Source organism: Xiphophorus hellerii, chromosome 6 (assembly GCF_003331165.1).
Source record: "Xiphophorus hellerii strain 12219 chromosome 6, Xiphophorus_hellerii-4.1, whole genome shotgun sequence".
NCBI lineage: Eukaryota > Metazoa > Chordata > Actinopteri > Cyprinodontiformes > Poeciliidae > Xiphophorus > Xiphophorus hellerii.
Window position 1 is genome coordinate 22,866,935 of NC_045677.1, and position 19,629 is coordinate 22,886,563.

Genomic DNA, 19,629 nt, shown 5'->3' on the forward strand with positions numbered 1-19,629 from the left:
ATTCATTCAGTTCATGGCTAAAAGAGTCTGAGTATATATGCTGTGCAGTACAATTCACTTTTCAGTCATAGTTCTGTGTTTTTATTAGCTGTAAAAACTGACTTTATGTGTGATGGATCTATATAATATAGCAGATTCCCCCATTTCAGCTTAATTACTAAAATAAAATTGATGAAATTGTAATTTATTGAGATGTGGTTGTAAAGTTAAACATCAGCCATGCTGCCCTCATCTTCCTACCCTCTCCTTTCTAGACGTTTAACTCCCTCCACCTTCCCCTCCTTCCAAAACAACAGCAACCTTTTCTATTATTCTTTTTTAAGTCGCTCCCCCTGGCTTTGGCGAAGTGCTGTTGACCTACTTGTTTTTGTTTTGGGCTTTTATTTCTTATTTTATGCCATGTTTATACATCTTGTTCAGCGATAAAGTGGAATCATAAAAAGCATTTTGTTCCTCTGTTAATTATTACTGCCCTCGTGCAGCCCCTCACACATGCAGATGCTTTTCTACGAGCATTGCTTCTGAGCTAAGTGGGGCACTGGAACCGTAATAATTAAACACTCAAGGCCACAGAACAAAGATGCAAAAAGTAACATGCAACCATTTGTGCATTTTTAAGCACAAAACCAACTGTTGAGTTGTGGGGGTTTTTTAAAATATATTTTTATTATTACTTCCACCCCAGTGCAAATTAAAGCAGTATGTTTCATCACTGCGCCGCATGACAACTGCTTTATGTTAGTTTCACATTTAATGAAGCGCAAAATGATTAACATCACATCGCTGCGGCCCCTCGAAAAGGTTGCAAGCTTCCAGTTGTGACACGTTCAGTCACTGCGTTGTCTTGTCAGATGAGGTGAACCATCAAATCTCATTAGATCACATGAGACTTTTTCTTCTTCTTCTTTAGGCATTATTTTAGAAATTAATTTTAAAGAATAAACTGTAAATGCAGGTGTTTCCACAGAGCACATGCAAATATAATTATAGCAATTAGTGGAGAAAAATAAAACAAAATGTCAGAATACTCTGTTGGCTTCATTAAAATGTGCAAGGCAGACAGACATCTGAAACAAATTCCAAATACAATCATGGTTATTCTCTCCCTGAAATTTACGACTTCCTTATTTTCTTTTGTTGATTTTATTCTTTTATTTTTTTTAATTTAAGTCTTGCACTTTTGAAATTGTGCCATCAATCCACTCAGCATCCTTCCCCGTCTTTATTTGGCTTTCTACTGCAGCTTGAAATAGTATTCACACCCCTTAAAATGTTTCCCGCTTTGTCACGTTGCAACCACAAACATCAGTGTATTTGATTGGATTCTTATTTGATAAACAACAAAGTCGTTGTTTGATTACAAAAGATTACACTTGGATTTATCTATTATTATTTTTTTACTATTAATAATTTCAAAACAAAGGCATTTTTTGAATTCAGAACCCAGAGTAAATACTTTGTGGACCCACCTTTTTATGGTATGTTACTTATGTAAAAACTGAAATTATTGGCTAACTTGATTTACAAAACACCTGAAGCTCTGTCGGAATTGAATGGAGATCACATCTTAACACACATTTTTAAGATTTGCCACAAACCTTTTGGTGGATGTGGATCTGGACTTTGACTAGGCCATTGTCCATCCGGGCCGTTGTCATGCTAGAACAGGGGTTTGCAACCTGCGGCTATGGGGCCGCAAGTGGCTCTTTGTACCTTCTACTCTGGCTCTTAAAACCTGACAAAAAAATGAAGAAGCATCTGAAGTTTTCAAAAATAAACATACAAACAAATGCATTTTAAAAGAATTTTTCTGTGTTCTTTTGTTTGTTTTTTGTTTTTTCATGGACTAATTTCATTTAATTTCCACAACAGAATGACATTAATAGTACCAGTCATTTTTTTAGATCGGTTTTCCTTATTATTGGCTGGAAATTATGTGAATACATCAACATCCTGTAGAAAAAACACATAGTTATCATCTTTTATGTTTTTACAATTTTCTTTATTAAAACCTAAAAATAGGAATAAAATAGTTGCACTTTACAGTTACAGTACAGAGTTCCTTCTTTAAGCCAATTTTGTTTTTTTAGCTGGACTGAAAGTAAAAATTACTCTTTGGACTGTAAAGGTTGCAGACCCCGGTGCTAGAAGGTAAACCTCAACCTCAGCTTAAAGTCTGTATCCTCCCACCTCTGGACAGATTCCCTTTCGTTTCTGGGGAAAAAAGCTTCCCCACAGCATGATGCTGCCACCACCATCCTTTACCAGCAGGGCGTTGCGCAGTGCCGGCTTTCCCCTGCACAAAGCATTTTGCATGTGTGCCAAAAACATTCAGTTTTGGTCTCATCTGACCCGAACACCTGCAGAGGTGGACTCTATTTATTGATTAAGAGTCTGGTTAATAGGGTTAACAGAGAAGAGGGGGGTCTGAAAACAAAAAAGCATGACACACTTTTCAGATTTTTGTCAGACAGAGTTGAAAACCATGTCATTTTCCTTCCATTTCATAAATATGCACTACTTTGTCTTGGTCTGTCATATAAAATCCCCAATAATACACATTGAGGTTTGTGATTTTAATGTGAGAAAATGTGGGGAAAAAAAGCCTAAGGGGTTTGAATACTTTTGCAAGGCACTGTACATAGGCAGTTTGGACAAAGCTGGCATGTGATCTTGCCCTTTAGCGTAGCTCTAAATCACTCTACTGTAACAGGTTCTCATGCTGTATTGTTGCTTATCCCCTCTCTCCTGTCTCTTCTCCTCTCTTTCTCTTTACATACGTAACCTCTAATGTATCTGCTATCTAAAAAGTGCCCATTAATGGTAAGTTTTCCCAAGTGGCCCCTGGGTTGGGGGAAGGAGGTGGTGTTTTTTTTCTTTTACTCAGACAGTAAGCCGACAACCGGCTGCTTCTGACATTCTGACGTTGATTGCATGACAAGTGGACATGTTAGCATCTCACCACCAAGCCACCATTAGCTTAGCATGGACGAAATACATACATTGCCCCATGGCAGCATCATCCCATGCATTCTCCTCCCATCTCCGTGTCCCTTCCTGGGTTCTTTCTATTATTTAGTTTTTAATTAAATGTAATACTTAGATTTCTTTTTAATATTTTTCATGGTTCAAGGGAAGTTTGGGTGGCAGGGGTTGAATCCACTCTGTGTCTTTGTGATGCTTCTGATGGTGCCTGCTGCAACATGCTCACTGTGGCCCCCACTGCACTCTCTCCTCCTCACATCTTCCTCCATGTTTTTGGACATCCTCCATCATCCGCTGGCTCCCCCCAAAAGCATTTGTGCCTCATTTCTGCCACCGACTGGAGAACAGTATGAAAGAGCTGGAACGGACTTTGGTTCTCAGTATGAGCCGCAGCCCAAACCAGCGTACTGTTCTGCCAGTAAACTGAAGTAAACCTGTTGTTTTTACAGCATCTTCATGACATTTTTTAAGATGACCTCTACTGTTTCTCACAGTTGTGGCCCAAACATGTCTTATTCTTACAGACGCCATGTTTAAAAGCGTAGTGGTGCTAGCGCCTTACCTAAAGGGCCTCATAGATGACCGAGTTTTCCAGCTATAATAAGACAGATGGACCTGAACCTTCCCACCACATGACTCATCCTATTACTCAATGATGTTGTGTTGTTGTGACCATCCATAACAAACAGATTACTAGCCGAGAGTTGTTTGTCAATCTGGAGGGTGGTGACATAATGCTTAACAGTAAATGAGATAATGTACCATCTGTGTATGAAACATTAAGCAATCTGAAAAGTGACAAAACCTAAATCTGCTTATCTCAGGTTTATACAGTGCCTTGCAAAAATATTCCAAGCCTTTGAACTTTCACAACCTGTCACATTGCAAACACAAACTTCAACATTTTGTTAGGATTATCTTTTTTTTTTTTTTTTTGAAGACCAGCACAAAGTAGTGTTTAATTGTGAAATGGAAGGAAAATGAGACATGGTTGTTTACAAAGAAAAGTTTGAAAGTGTGCCATGCATTTGAATTATTCAGTCCCACTTTGCATTTGAATTAAGAAACATGGTGGTGGCAGCATCATACTGTGGGAATGTGGAGGTCAGACAAATCAAGTATTGCACTTTGTGGGTGAAATACAAAAACTGTGTGGAGGAAATGGAATATTCTTCATCTGCAACAGGGATGCTGGTCAGAAAGTATGGGAAGCAGGATGGAAAGAACTAAAAACTTTGCTAGAAATACCGTGGAACGGTTTGGACAAAGCATATTTGTGTGTTTAAAATGGCCTAGTCAAAGACCTGGATTAAGTGTAGTTGAGAATTTATGGCAAAAGCTTGAATTTAAATATTCACAGTTGCTCTCTGTCCAATCTGACAGAGCTTGAGCTATTTTGCAAAAAATAATATGTGAAAACTGCAAAGCTTAAAGGTCTAACTGCAATGAAAGGTAAAACTCAGATGCATGTCACAATTTTCAGATTCTTCATTGTAGAAACAATGTTTTAAATCATGTCTCTTTTTGTTTCCATTTTACAATTATGCACTCCAAGATCCTGATGAAGTTTGTAGTTGAAACGTGACGACTCAAAAAAAAAAAAGTTTTAAGTTGTAAGAGGACTTTTGTATAACATAGTATTAGAACTACACTAAGAAAAACTAAAATATGTAAAAAACATAAACTTTACGAGAATATAGCCATAGTATTATAGAATAAAGTCGTAATAATATAAGAATAAAGTCAATCCTATGAGAATAAAGTCATAATATTTCCAGAATAAAGTCATATTACAATAATAAAGTCATGGTATTACAAGATTAAAGTCATCATATCACGGTAACAAAGTCAAAATAGTACTACAAAGTCAACATCACTAGAATAAAGTCATATTATTATACTACGAATTTATTCTTGTATTATTTTGACTTGACTCTCGTACAATTTTATTTTCATAAGTTTATATTTTTTATTTTCTTAGTGTGGCCTTAATACTCTGTCATACTTTTGCAAGGAACTTCATGTCTAAATAAACAGAAAATCTTTTATCGTTTACTGCTTCAAGCCTCATGTCACCCAGATGTAATCCACTGATGCGTGTTCAGCTCCTCTTCCTCTGTCCTTAAGTTCCTTGTCCTGTCTCTGTTTTCTTGCCCCTCGCTCCCCGACAGATGAGAGCCAGAACATGGGCAGCGACACCAGCAGCCTGGTGCAGTCGCACACTCACTCCCTGAGGAAGCGGGAGCCGGTGGACGTGCCTTACCAGACGGGTCAGCTGCACCCGGCGATCCGCGTCGCCGACCTCCTGCAGCACATCACCCAGATGAAGTGCGCCGAGGGCTACGGCTTCAAGGAGGAGTACGAGGTAGGATGCAGCCCGGCTGCCGCCGCCGCCACCCTCCCTCATAAGACGCTGCTAACATCTCCTCAGAGGTTCTTCAGTGTTTAACAGCCTAAAACAAGGCTTCATCTGTGTCACTGCGTGCAGTCTTTTTTTTCTTCTTTGTTTGTGTCTGGTTTGTAGCATGCAGCAGAACTGGTTTGTTTCCCCCTCCAGATTCACTTTTTTTGATGAATTGTTAATGTGCCCCGTCGCAGTTTTTGTGTTGTTTTGTTTTGATGATCATCTGTTCCTTGCTGTTCAGAGCAATGTGGTGAGTGACTGAGTATTCTTGTGTTCTGATGCTGTAGGCGCCATGTGTCAAACTCAAGGCCCAGGGGCCAAATCTGGCCCGCCATAGATTTTTATAAATAGCACTTAAAATGCTCAAATATTAAATTTAATCAATTTATTATTCGATTAAATATTATTTAAAAAATCAAATCAAAGCAGTTTTTACCTGCATGCAGAAAAAATATCACTCAGTCCCTCTAGTTTTTCATGGTTGTGGAAATTCATGCAAAATCAACAGACCCCTGCATCTTTTTTTTTTTTTTGCGCCAATGCATAATTTTGAGTTTATTGCAAATTTTATGCAAAAATAGTCAAAAACATTGTGTTTAAGTGACTATCTCCCACCTGAAGGTGGCAGTATATCTTACTTCTACTACTTCTTCAGCTTAAGATATAGTCCGTGGTCGATATGGCGACTCGCAGAGCTGGGTAGAGTACCCAAAAATTGTTCTCAAGTAAGAAGAGAACAATTTCTCTTCTTACTTTACTAGCTTCAACAAGTCAAACTACGTTGAAGCTAGTAAAAAGTAGCTTCAACGTAGTTTGACTCAAGTAAAAGTAAAAAGTAGCTGTCTAAGAAATTACTCAAGCAGGAGTAAAAAAGTATTTGATTAAAAAGTCTACTCAAGTAGTAAGTAACTGATGAAAACATGAATCATTTATTATTTAAGAATTCCATAAAGAGACGGACCAAAATATAAAGTTAAGTGGAAATTTTGGTATTTTAAGGACCAAAATGACAATAATTTAAATAAGTCACAAAAATAACAAAATCAGGTAAAAATAAAAACAAATCCAAATCAGTTTCTGTCAGTAAAAAAAAACCTCATGAAACCTTAACAAAATTGCAGATGTGTTTCTGTGTCATGTTTGTTTTTCATTCAGTGGGTAGAAAATCCAAAAATGTTACCAAAGTAAGAGTAGAAATACTTAATAAAATAACTTGAGTAGAAGTAAAATGTACACCGTAATAGAAAACACTCCTAAAAGTACTTTTTTTTTTCAAAAACATTACTCACGTAAATGTAATTGAGTTCTACACAACTCTGATGGCGAGAAACAAATAGTCACGTTTCCATTATACATAAGCGCAAATATTGCAGAACTCCTCACAAATATTTTATAAATCAGCACCACAAAATTAGATTTTGATTGCAAAAAAATTACAAAAACAATAGTGAAATCCTGGAGGGTCTGATCAATACAAAAAGATGTTCAATATTATTTAATTTTAAGAAGTATTCATTGAATGCAGAGACAGCTACGTATTAATATTGTATTGGTTTGTTAATGGGTTTTATCGATGCATTCTGACACAACCGGCCCTCGAGAACATTCAGGATCTTTATGAAAATGAGTTTGACACTGCTGCTGTAGACTCACCTGTAGCCTCCCTCCCTCCACTCTGTAAACACCCCTCCTTCACCTGAAGCAGGTCTGATTGGGGTCCACTGAAGGCAGCCAAGCGCACTCTCTCGCAACACCACCTGTTATCTGACACCAAAACAAAGGATTTTGCCACAGCAGAGCATCATTCTTGTTTTCTCTCATTAGCGTGAGAGGATGGCGGGGCTTTGGCGGCACTCCAGCCTCCTCGCCGTCCCTCCGCACCCCCACCAACCAGCCTTTTCAAAGAGGCTTCAGGCTAAACTTTTTAAATCATCTGTCTTTGCTATCTTGTCTGCATCTGTCCTGCATCACAGTGGCGTTTTTATCTGCTGCTGCGGCCTCTTCCTTCAAACTGAAATCATCATCATCACCTTTCTCCTTCCAGATCCTCTCGTTTTTAATAACTCGCCTCACATCTCTGCTCACATTTTCAGATCATTTCGCTTGTTCGTTATTTTCTGCAGTTTTCTTATTCACACCTCCTCTGTTCATTACTCTCTTTTCGTTTCCCACCTTGCGAGCTATATGTGGTCCAGATTCATCAGTAATTCACTTCGCTCTTCCTCCTCATGACTGGGGAAGAAAATAATAGAGCTTTGCCCGATACACCCCCATCACACAGATATTAAAAGGACGCCACATGACAGAAGTAGCTGTTAAAATAAAATAACAGCATATTAATTTGTTTTGAACTTTTTCACTTTTTGTCACATTAGTTGTAAACTTCAACTCATTTGATTGTGATTTGATGTGGCAGAACAACTCAAAGTAATGCAAAGCTGTGAAGTGGAATGAAGTTTTTCAGAACTGCAGCCTCTAACAGACTTTCTTCATCATCGCGCTGTACTTTGCCTAATCGATCTTACTACTAAATCAGCCAGCATCTCTTTTCCTCCTGCAGAAAAGCATCACCTCAGGATGATGCTTCCCCCACCGTGTTTCATTAACTAGATGAGCAATTAGGAGTGTTAGTTTCCAGGCACACATAATACAACTAAATAAAATAGTTATTTTTATTTAGTTAATTAATTAATTAATTTAAATTAATTAAACCATTAATTTAATTTTTTTCACATTTTTGTACTTCCATTTGGGTCACAGCTGCTTCTAAAATACAACCCAAATGCTTCCAAAACCACCCAGATTTTTTTGATGTCTGGAAATTGAGCCATTTCAAAAACCTCTCAGTTGAGTCACAATCAACGTTCAGCTCCAGCATGTTTGGTCAGCAGGTTTTACCGCTGTATTCACTGAACAAAGGCTGCTGAAAAGACAAGTGTTTTGCTGTTTACTTACCATCCAGAAATCACTTCCTGCGTTCTACCTGGTTGAGCAGGAGGCTCTACTTCTGTTTTTCAAAGCCATTTTCATGTGGGAGTGTAAACGTTGAATTTGGGGGCGTGGCCAGCAGCAGCCTTCTTGGATTTAAAGCAGCGCTTCTCAATTCCAGTCCTCAGGCCCCCCTGCTCTGTATGTTTTAGATGTACCTCTATTCCAGAGTAGCTGATTCAAATGATTGCATGACCATTAAGTGCTGCAGAAGCCTGTTAATCACCCACATATCCAGTCCAGGTGTGTGGCAGAAGGGAAACACCTAAAACATGCAGGGCAGGGGGGTGTGAGGACCGGAATGGAGAAACGCTGATTTAAAGTGACAGGACCACCTGAAACAGATCATTCTGTCTGTCTTAGGCAGCAGCAATGTGTTTGCAGTAACTCTCTCCCTGTGCTTGATGCATTCGTTGATCTTCATGATGCTGTTTGTTCGTTACTTTTCTCCAACAAACCTCTGAGGCCTTCAGAGTACAGCTGTATTTATGCTGAGATTAAATTACACAGACGTGGACTCTACTTTCTGATTTGGTGACAACTGAAGTTGGTTGCCGGTACCAGAGTTTATTTTTTATGAAAACTGATTCATTTTTCTTCCACTTCACAATTATGTTTATTTTGAGATTTTTTTTCACCAAACAAATTCTGAAAAAAGCCCGTTTGGGTGCTTTAAATGTGCGATGGAGCTCATTCTCACTCGGCCAGGCGAATCCATTGTGAATGTTGTGTCCCTCTGCTGTCTCCTCTATCTCCGTCTCTCTTAAGGTTAATGCCCTTTTTAATTGTTCATTTCTGATTATGAGATAGGAGCCTACAGTGCACCTCTAAACCTGTTGACTTACACTGTACTATATCTCTCTCTGACCCATGCTTCTTGTTATTCTGTACGTTAACTTTGGATCAGATAAACGAGGTAAGCCAATACTTTTGGTTACTTGTGAGTTTTGTATTTTTTCAGTTTTTTTTGTTTGTTTGGGGGGTTTTTTTAGAAAATGATAAAACGTAAGTTTACAGATCAGTAGTGGTTGTGGGCTACTTCTAAGATCCTGTGAGGATAAATGGCACATATTGCTGATTTAATCTGAAAAGGGCATTTACCAACAGATGTTGTGTGAAGTTACTAAGTGTTTAACAGTGTCCAGAAGCAGCTACTATTACTGTGAGATGATTTATTAGATTACAGAAACAAATGAATGAAAGGCAGTCAGCAAGCTACAAATTGCTATTTCTACTCTGGACTATAAAGCGACACTGTAAAACACTTTCATACTTTGTAAAAGCTTTCCCAAGGCAGATCGGAAGTAAGCTATAACAAAGTATCTGCATGTGTGAATTGTCCTGCACGTTGCTGCACAGTTTGAGAGAAGAAAACAAGCTTCTGATTCATCAACACCACCATGCCGTCGTTGTCTTGCACTTGTTATCAGCTTGTTTCATCAGAGCAAACATTTGTGCATCATCTACATGGCTGTGAAAGTCCTGACGGTGGGTTCTGGTCAATTTGGTCCCTTTGCCAATTCATCCTTCTATTTTTTTCCCTTCATCTACCTCCATTTGGTACAAATATGTACTTAACTATTTCTCACCTGCTTATTTCTCTTCTTAATAATTGGTATTGATGAAATATGGAGAAAAATACATTCTTAAACTGAAAAAAACCGTTTTTGCCAAACATTTGTTTCTGTATTGCACCATATTTCTACATAAAGCCTTATTATAGAGTGACATGCCACAAAAGTAAGGCATATTTTTAAGCATCTACACAATTCTCTATATTTTCCACCAAAAAAAGGTTGTTTTTTTTATATCTATAAATGGAACATGTTCCTTTTAAATAAAATCTTTCAATTAAAAATAGAGTGGACTCTTGATATTCATGGATATTAGGGATCACAACTGGCCCTGCTGCAGCTAAAATCCACAAATACTTGAGAACCCGTCTAAAAACACTTAAAACTGCGTATTTTAATAGTTCAAACACCAAATATACATTTAAACTCATTACAGTGGAAACCTTTTTAGCACTACTACATAACCTAACATCTGTACTAGTCTTCCTTATCTCCAATTCTGGGTTGCAGCCAATCAGCACCAAGGAACATAAATTCCACTTCTGGATTGGCTGCTTTGCAAACGCCAGACATTACCATGTCAAGTGGAATTGAAGTTAGATATTCTTAGCTTCCCAAGCTGCATTTTTTTTCCCCGATATCTTAGATGCATGCTAAGAAAAAATCTAAATGCATACGGATTCATGTTGTATGGAAAAATGTTGACTCTGCAAATACTGAAGCACAAATGGATGGAGATCCCCCGAACCACATTTCCTTACAATAGACTCTGAACAGGTTATGAAAACTAATCTTACTTTTCATTTTAAAAAAATTTAAAATTACAAAGTGAAAATCCTTGGCCACCTTAAATTTTTACATTTAACCCACAGAATCCCAACAATTCTGTCTGAATGTGCTCCCTTTTCTAAACCAGTAAGTGGTTTATTATTGCAAAGACAAGTCGCCAAACTAGCCTGCTTCAGCAATTTCTACACCTTTTCTTCAGTTTTACCCTTACCATGCTGTATGTCAAGCACTCTGCTTTACAGGGACTGCAGGGAATGTGGTCTGCCTTTTACTTACGGTTAAGTGGTTCAGAAAAAGTAACAGCAAAGGAGGCAAACTGTTCTGGGACTGCAGATCAGAAGTTAGCCTGTAATTAAAAACATGCTAAGTTGGATCTCTGCCAGTGGGAATAAATTCAGCATAATGGAGGAAAAAGCTACCTGCAGGTGCAGTACAGCAAATACAGCATCTTTTTTTACTTCTAGGATAAATTTCAGGAGCGTTAGTCCCACATTTAAGCTGTCGTCGCTTTAAGTATTAAATTAAGAATCCAGACCGCATGCAAGGCCTTAAAAGGTTTTTTTATATTTTCTTATGATATGAGGGAAAAATACAATGTATGATGGGATAAAACAAAGTAGCACACAATTATGAAGTGGAAGCAAAAACATTAAAGTTTGGAAAAATTAAATTAAATCAAAAAAGTGGATTTGTATTGAATGTATTTCAACTTCAGAAGACACCTAATGAACAACTAGCATCCATCAACCAGAGGAAGAAGGCTCTCTGGTGAGATGAAACTAAAATTAACCTTTTTGAACAACATGCAAAACAAAATGTGGGGTGAACACACCCATTCTTCACTGTGAAACATGCTGGTGGTGGCAGCATCATGTCTCACTATGGACAGGGAAACCACTTGGAGTTGACTAATATAAATACCAGAAAATCTGTTAGAACCTGCAAAGAACTTGAGCCTAGGCTGGAAGTTAACCTTCTCATTACAATATCAATCCCAAACATACATTATAGATCACTCACACTGGCCTACTCAAAGTTTAGGCATAAATCTCATTAATACTCTGTGGCGAGGTTTGAAAATTGATTAATGTTGATTCTATTTGGCAGCTAAATGTTGTTCTGCAAAGTATTGAGGTACTGGGCACAAAATGCATGCCACACTTTTCAGATTTTACTACTTTTTGCACTTTACAGTCAACTTCTGTTTACTATCCCAGTAAAAAAAAATATTCCCGGTAATGTGACAAAATGTGAAAAGGTTTTCAAGGTGTAGATACTTGTGCGATGTACTTTCTTTTTTTTACAGCCATTTGCTTTGAGGATGATTTGTTTTTAAATTTGAAGCGCGAGAGCCGCATCCTTCAGAGGGACACTGAATCTGATCAGGATCTGAGCACAGCAGGCTAATCCATCTCTGAGACGTGCGTCCATCCGCACCTGAAGGATGGGGCATATTTTTAGCATATTAAAGCTGCTTCTCTGTGAAATCGCTAATCTTTAGGACTCCATGCAGAAATATGTCCTTGTGTGGTGTCTGCGGGGCCTTTTTATGCTAGACAAACAGCCTAGGGCCTGCCACAGCACTTAGATGAATGGAACCATCATGTCCTGGATGACTGATGATTGAGAGCGTCGCTTCCCTCTTCCACACTAAAAGGAGCTCTCAAATCACCTCTTTAACCTCCCTGTATTCGTTCTTGAATCTTTATTTTCCAGATGCATCGTAATGAATTGTCTGCCTTTTCAAATGTTCATTAGCCTACTAGCTAAAAGGACAGAGGAGTCACAGGTTTTGGTCCAGCTCAGTCTGCTTGGAGCCAACCTCAGCCTCCCCTCACCCCAGTTTTCCCTCCTGAGCATCAGTGACCTGGCATTGGGAGATGTATTTTTCATAATTTGGCTTAATTGCGCCTGGTGTGCCATCAGAATGGAAATCTCCCCAGCGAGAGACGGTAAATATTTCATGAGAGTAATCTGAGCGGAGCGTTTTTTTTTAATCTGGGGACGATGAGCGGGCTTTATTTTTCCCCGCCATGAGCTGATTGAGTTCCTCGGAGGAGGCAGACAGGCAGCCTCTGCGGTCGCCTCGTCTGGGAGGGGTTTGAGGGCGACACCCGCTGCCTCTGACTCTAATGGGGATCGCTTTTTGACACTCCGCCCTGGGAACCTCCACCCTCGCTGTGTTTCATGTCTGATACTAATGTGAATATCTTTCTGTGTTGCTATATACTGTTTTTATTTGTTGAAGGGAAAGATGAATGCTGCATTTTGTAGTCTAGTTATCATGCACTGCAAAAGCAACTATTTTTTTTGTCTGGTTTCTACTGCAAATACACTTGAAATGAAACAAAACTAATATATAAGTAGCTTTTCAGCAAGATATATGAGCTTTTTAAAGTTAATTCCTTAATTTTGATGAAAAAGTACTAGTTATAAGTGAAATAATCTGCCACTTGAACAATCATATTATAAGTAAAAAAATATAAGTAGATAAGTAATTTTTAGTTTTAAGTAAAAAAGAAACTGCCAGTGGAACATTGGCATTTTCTCTTATAATATGCAATATAGCATTTTTAATATAAAATTTCTCCAATATTATAAGTAACATTTTTTACTAAAAATGCCATATTATAACTTATTTTAAGTTCTGTTATGGTTGAAATAGTTTGTGTGGTAAGGTTTTTTTTTCCTTGTCATAATTTTGAAAATTGTAAATTGTAAAATCAACTGTAAATTGAAACAGTTGATTTGAATTTTGTGTTTAATTTAATCTTATTTTTGTCTTAAGAAATGCATTTGTATTTTTAGGAATGTTTGTATAGGATTCTTACAGTAATGTCTGATTTGGACCCCAAGAAGAATAATCTCTACTATAGTAGCGACTAATGGGGATCCTTAAATAAACAAATAAATTATTCACTTATAACTATTACTTCTTCATCAATATTGGAGATCTATTGACTTTAAACAAGCTCCTATATTGTGTTGAAAAGTTACTTGTAAGTTAATTTTGTCTTATTTCAAGTATACTAGGCTTTTTGCATTATAAATCAGACAAAAATACTTGGTAAAATTTTGTGTTTTTGCAGTGAGTGGAATGGTTTCACATGACACCACGTTTCATCTCCCTTTCTTCTGTTTTTTATTTTTTTTCAGAGCTTTTTTGAAGGACAGTCAGCACCATGGGACTCCGCCAAGAAGGATGAGAACCGCATGAAGAACCGATATGGGAATATCATTGCCTGTGTGTACAAAGCACCTCTACACTCCTCATGAACCCCCCCACATTCATCTGTCTAATTTATTGGCTAAGCTCGTGACTGGATGGGTCTAAGCTGCTCAAACAGAGTTTTTATTACCAGCCAACGAGAGCAGCTCTGACCTTTTCATTCTGCTTTTATATTCATCCCGTTGTGTCTTTTCAGTTATGACGAATAGGCTGAGCAGGATGGGATGTCATATGATAAGTAGCTTTGACTTGTTGTGTGAAAGGAAAGCAGAACTGCTCCCAAATTATTCCTGATATCTGTTCGCTGTGGTGGAAATATGTGAATCCAGACTGATTGGGAAACACAGTTTGGAAGCTAATTTACTTATATTTAAAGCTTTAGATCAGGAGCGTCGAACTCATTTTCATTTTGGGTCATATCAAATATCTGAATGTTCTTACAGGGCCGGTTGCTTTATATTAAAGTTCAAGCTAGCAGTTTGCAAAATTAGCATTTATTATAGAGAAATCTGACTTTATTTCTTGTAAAAAGGTTTGAATCAAACAAAGAAGTGACATTTGTTGAGTATCGGTGATGTAGAGGTCGGATGATTTCAACCTGGACATGCAGACTCAGGTCGCATTTGAAAACATCAGACACATGTCGGATTTTGGACCACATATCCAACTGGTCTGAGTCCCATTTGTAAAAATCTGATCTCTGTTGTTCAGATTGTATGAAAAGTTGTATAAAGGCATAAAAATCAGATTTGGGTCACTTCAGGCTGCAGTGTGAATACAGCCTAAGTTTGTTTGGTGTCCTCCATTAGCTGGCATCCACCTCTGCCCCTGGTTTCATACCTCCAAAACCCACCTTTTAATTTTTCTCTGCATTCTTTATTTCCAGCTGTCCCCTCCCGTCTCGTCTCTCGCTGGCCTCGTTAATATGATTAATTCAACTCTGGTTTCTTCCTCTCTGCCTCTCTTCCAGATGATCACTCCCGTGTCAGGCTGCAGGCCCCGGAGGGGGAACAGAGCTCCGATTACATTAATGCAAATTACGTTGATGTAAGTACTCACACCAGCCAGCACCACCGACTCAAAGGTCACTGCGCTTCCTCTTGGGGAGAGAGAGAGGGCGCTGGTCCCGCCGTCTCAGGGGGGCCTGAGGGATGGGACGGCACTGACTGCTTGTCCATCACACACATGAACAAAAAAACACACTCAGGCACGTTACCTTAACTTTAGAGGCCCAGCTGTATCATTCTGTACATCGGATACATTCAGAGGAGTAGAGATCAGAGGCTTGCAGTGCTGGGAGAGAGAAAAGGCAAACCGGCCCAGAGGGGAAACTGAGGTTCTAGTTTTCGACTTTGCTTTGAACTGTAAGCTGACATGTAGAGCCCAAAAAGGCCTCATGGATAATTACTTTACATGTTTACCAGGAATACAAATGAACTGAGTTCAACTGCACTGAATATCAAAAGGACATAACTGATTAGGAGTGCTTGATACATCGTCAAATCCCTTCACTTCTGGTCACTCAAAGAGCAAAATAGATATATACCCCTGATGTTTACTAGGATATGTTGTGTTTTACTTTAATTTAATTTTCTTTTATGGAAACTAGGGCTGTGGTCAAGCAAATGCAGAGACGATTTGGCCAAGTTGTGTATTTTTGGGTGAATTTGAATTTTCCATGATTTTTTCTTTTTCTTCGGCTTGCTCCTCTCAATGTTTATTAAATTAAATAGATACATTTTTGTTCTCCAGTTGAAAAGCATTTTTTAAAATGCTTTTACACATTGATTTCTACTTTTAATTTTATTTTCAGTCCCTAGTGTTTAAATGTCTTTAATAATTAATGTTTTATTATTTGACACAAGCTTAATTTTTTACACTCTGATTTTATTTTTGAATATAGGTTGAAAAAACACGACATGTTGTTTGTTTTGGTAAATTGAATAAAGTACATGGGAATTTGCAAGAAAATAGGTTTCTTAAACAGAAATGTTGAAAAAAAAACACAGATGTGTAATATTTGAATCAATGTTGACATTTTTCAAAATGTCTTGTTCCATTGATTATTTCACTTATAACTAATATATTTTCATCAATATAAATATTGACTTAAAACAAACTCCTAAATTACGCAGAAACGTAGCTTATGAGTTACTTTTGACTTATTTCAAGATATTTACTCTAGAAACTAGACCAAAAATATTTGAAAAGAAATCAGAAGTATGGTGTGACAGAGAAGAAATAACAAACTTTTTCATCTTTATCTCTATTCTTAGACATTTAGCAAGTCAATTTCACTTCTATTGTAACTTCTAACTATTGTACATTACTTGTGTACATTAGTTGTAAAAAAATAAAAACTGACTTAGGATGCCTTCGATTTAAGTAAAAGTCATTAAGAAGTGATGAAAGGCACAGCTTCCACTAAAAACAGGTCTAACGCACTTAACTCCCACAATATGGACTCTCCCGATCTGACCTGATTTGCTGTTAATAGCAGTGTTAGATGCAGGGTGTGACCAATCACAGCAGCTCACTGAAGCTTCCCGTTCCATGTGTAATGGGCCGAATCTCTAAGTGGTTATCTGCTCAGGAGAGAGAGAGAAAGAGAGAGCACTCTCGGCCAGTCTCCTATCGTCTCACTCTATAATGCGGTAATTTGTAATCTCTTGTTACTCCCTCAAACATAAATTCATAATGCAAGGTGTGCCACGGCAAAATGCAGGAGGCCTAAATTATTTACCTTTCCCGCTATTCGCTTTATGGCCCATTATGCTGCAGAGAAGACTTACGCAGTGGAGAGCCCCATTACAAAATAAGAATATACGCATTTTAAAGCAGGTCCTGATTGAAAAGGATTTCTACCGCTATGCCAGCTTCATTGGGAAAGTACTTAGTAGAAATATGGACAGATGGGTAATGATGTTTTTGCTCTTCAGAAAGCTTTTTAACCCATCTAAAAGCTTCTTCTGCCAATAAACTCTTATGTGCAGAACATTTGCCACACTGTTTGTTAGTGTACTCTGGTATTCTGATTATTTGGAGTCATGTACGAGTAAGCTGAGTGGGTGTGTTTCGTTTCTGTGCAATTGATGCAGTATTTTAATAAACATTTAGGAGGCAATGAAACAGTGCAATGATCTGTTGCCTGTAGAGTTATGTTATGTACACACAATTGAGGCCTGTGAACAGATTGTATTGTTTGTAGAAGCAATGCAGAGCAGGAATGAATCATATTCACCAAACTGTTGGGCAAGAACACAGGTGCAGTCTGTTCACAAAATCCATGTCATTTCAAAACTAATTGTCTTTTGCGTTGTTGGTCAGGACTCTGGCAGCAGCATTTGTGGATGAGCTGCAGCAACTTGATTGATTTTTACAGAAACCAGAGAAGACAGCGTTGTAGTAATCCAAGCTGATGGAAATACAAGAACAACTAAACATACAAGCATATTTTCTGTCTCTTCAGGTGATAGGATTGGCACTCAGAAGTAAAAATGGGCTGTGTAGTAATATTAAAATTGAAATTATGGTCAGGCAAAAAGACTTCATGTTACATGTTTTGAACACTTATCTCCCTATTCTTAAAATTATCCTAAGTTTGCAGTGAAAGACCAAGATCAGTAGATATTTAAAATCACATTATGATTTACACAAACCTGAAAAGAAATCTTATTCTGTTGCCATGTGCAAAAGTGGCATTTTGCATGTTTACCTGCATATCCTGAAGACGTACTTGTGTTTTGCTAATAGGCTTACAGAAAGGCTCTGGCGTGTCCATCGAAAGCTTCTCTCACCTGAACGAATGTCAGGGCCATTTCTTTCTCTCTCTGTCTTCCACTGTCTAATCCAACAGTGTACAGGGCCTCTGCTTTACTCAAGCGAACACACATGAAAGCCCAAACAAATCTCCTCCGTAGTCCAGAGATAAGAAAGTCATTAAAAATGGAGGAGAGCTGAATAGCTGAAGGAGCCCTGTGGATGAGAGGCAGAATGAGGAAAATATCCTTTGTGTCTTTCTCCCGTCGTTGGAGGAGCGTTAATCACAGTCCACGTTAAATTGAATATGAGAGAGATAAGCAAAGCAGCAGGGGTGGCTGGGAGAGAGGGGAGGTGGTGGGGAGCACAATCGAAAGGAGGCTGGCTGGGTGGAGGAAGAGCCTTTAAGTCCTAATGTTTTGTTTCCTGGCTCATATCTCTGAGGAGAAGACAATGAATTGGACAAATAAAACTTGAAGGGATTAAAGTAATCCCTTAGACTGGGGGCCTTATTGTGAAGATCAGCACAGTTAGTTTGTATCTTGGGGATTATCAACGCTTCTGATGCTTAGTCCAGAGGTGCGCTGCATGTAGAGTGTGACAGAGAATCCTTTTTTGGATCGTCTTTCAAGAAGCATTTTAGTTCTGCACAGTCTAATATCAAAATAAAGAAATGCACACCTGTACAGACACGTTGCATATTATTGTTTACATCAGGAAATGTTGCACATGGTCACAACAGAGGAAAGCAGATAAATGATTCCTTTAACTTTTTTTTAACCGAACCAAGACACACCAACTTCCACATCACATCTACATGTTAAGGTCAATTATACTTTCTACTTTCCTTTCAGACTATCTTAAAATGCCCCCATTTTGTGTCTAGTCTGTCACAAAACGTCAGCATATGCATTTTTCAACTACAATTACATTCAGTGTCCAGCAAGTAACTGAATTGTTCACCTGGAACAATATTTATCTGAATGTAAACATCACTGGTGCTGAAAATTAGCTAACATCCAAATCCAGCTGCCAGGAGCATCCAACCAGTCCAAAATGCTGCACAGCATATGAAATGACAACACACCAGTACTGCTGATAGTCACTCTAACCAGACGAAATTTCCCAAAAGCATTCAAGTACATCTCGTAATCTAGATTGTCTAAATACTAAAACAACTCCAAAGTGAATTAAAGTTTTACTTTCCTCAAATGTCTGTAAATTGTTGTTAGAAAATTTCCTAAACAACATTTGCAATTTTCAAGTGGCTTTAATATCAAAACTGTTATCCTAAAATGGCAAAAGTGAATGGAAAAGCATCCAAAGTCCAAAGAAAAATATTCCAAACCCTGAGTAACTTTGGCTCAGCACCGTTATAAAAGATTAAGAGAAAGCTCGGCTGCTTGAAGGTCAAATCTAAAGAATGAGTGCAGTTCTTATTCTTGCATAAATTGAACACTTTAAAAATAAAAACAGTTGCTATGAGGATTTCTTGCTCTGCTTTTTAATGTATCTTTTTGTGAAAAGAGCCATTTCACAACCTCCACTAATGCTCTACTCAATGTATATCAAAGACAATATGTTTTCTAGTGCAAATAAACTCTCAGCAGCTGGTGTTTTTACAACCAGGAGCGATGTTAAGTGGCTCATATTCTCATCCCATACTTTTCTTCTTCCTCTCTCCTTTTCCAGGGCTACCACAGGCCGAATCACTACATCGCCACTCAGGGTAAGAGCAAAATTTTCAAAAAAAAATTATCATTTGCTTTGAACTGGAATGTGTGGGTGGTGAAAATTTCCGGCTGTCTGTTGCTTCGGGTTTGTGCAGGTGTTCGCAAACATCTCTCTGAACATCCCAATTGTTGTTTACATGCGCTGCTGCAAACTGCTCTTTGATGCTC

General features: G+C 38.1%; 1 protein-coding gene across 11 annotated transcripts in view; it reads left to right on the top strand.

Moving 5' to 3' along the window:
• Positions 1-19,629, top strand: part of LOC116721851 (receptor-type tyrosine-protein phosphatase mu) — a 200,052-nt gene that overhangs the window by 148,786 nt on the left and 31,637 nt on the right. For 4 of the 11 annotated variants that reach the window (XM_032565859.1, XM_032565863.1, XM_032565864.1 and 1 more), the window contains 4 exons: positions 5,157-5,350; positions 13,897-13,984; positions 14,940-15,016; positions 19,421-19,457. In XM_032565859.1, coding sequence (XP_032421750.1) covers positions 5,157-5,350; positions 13,897-13,984; positions 14,940-15,016; positions 19,421-19,457 — 396 coding nt within the window. Of the gene's footprint in view, positions 1-2,811; positions 2,824-5,156; positions 5,351-9,284; positions 9,294-13,896; positions 13,985-14,939; positions 15,017-19,420; positions 19,458-19,629 lie in introns of all 11 variants that reach the window. The other 7 variants (XM_032565856.1, XM_032565855.1, XM_032565861.1 and 4 more) reach the window with 3 other exon arrangements.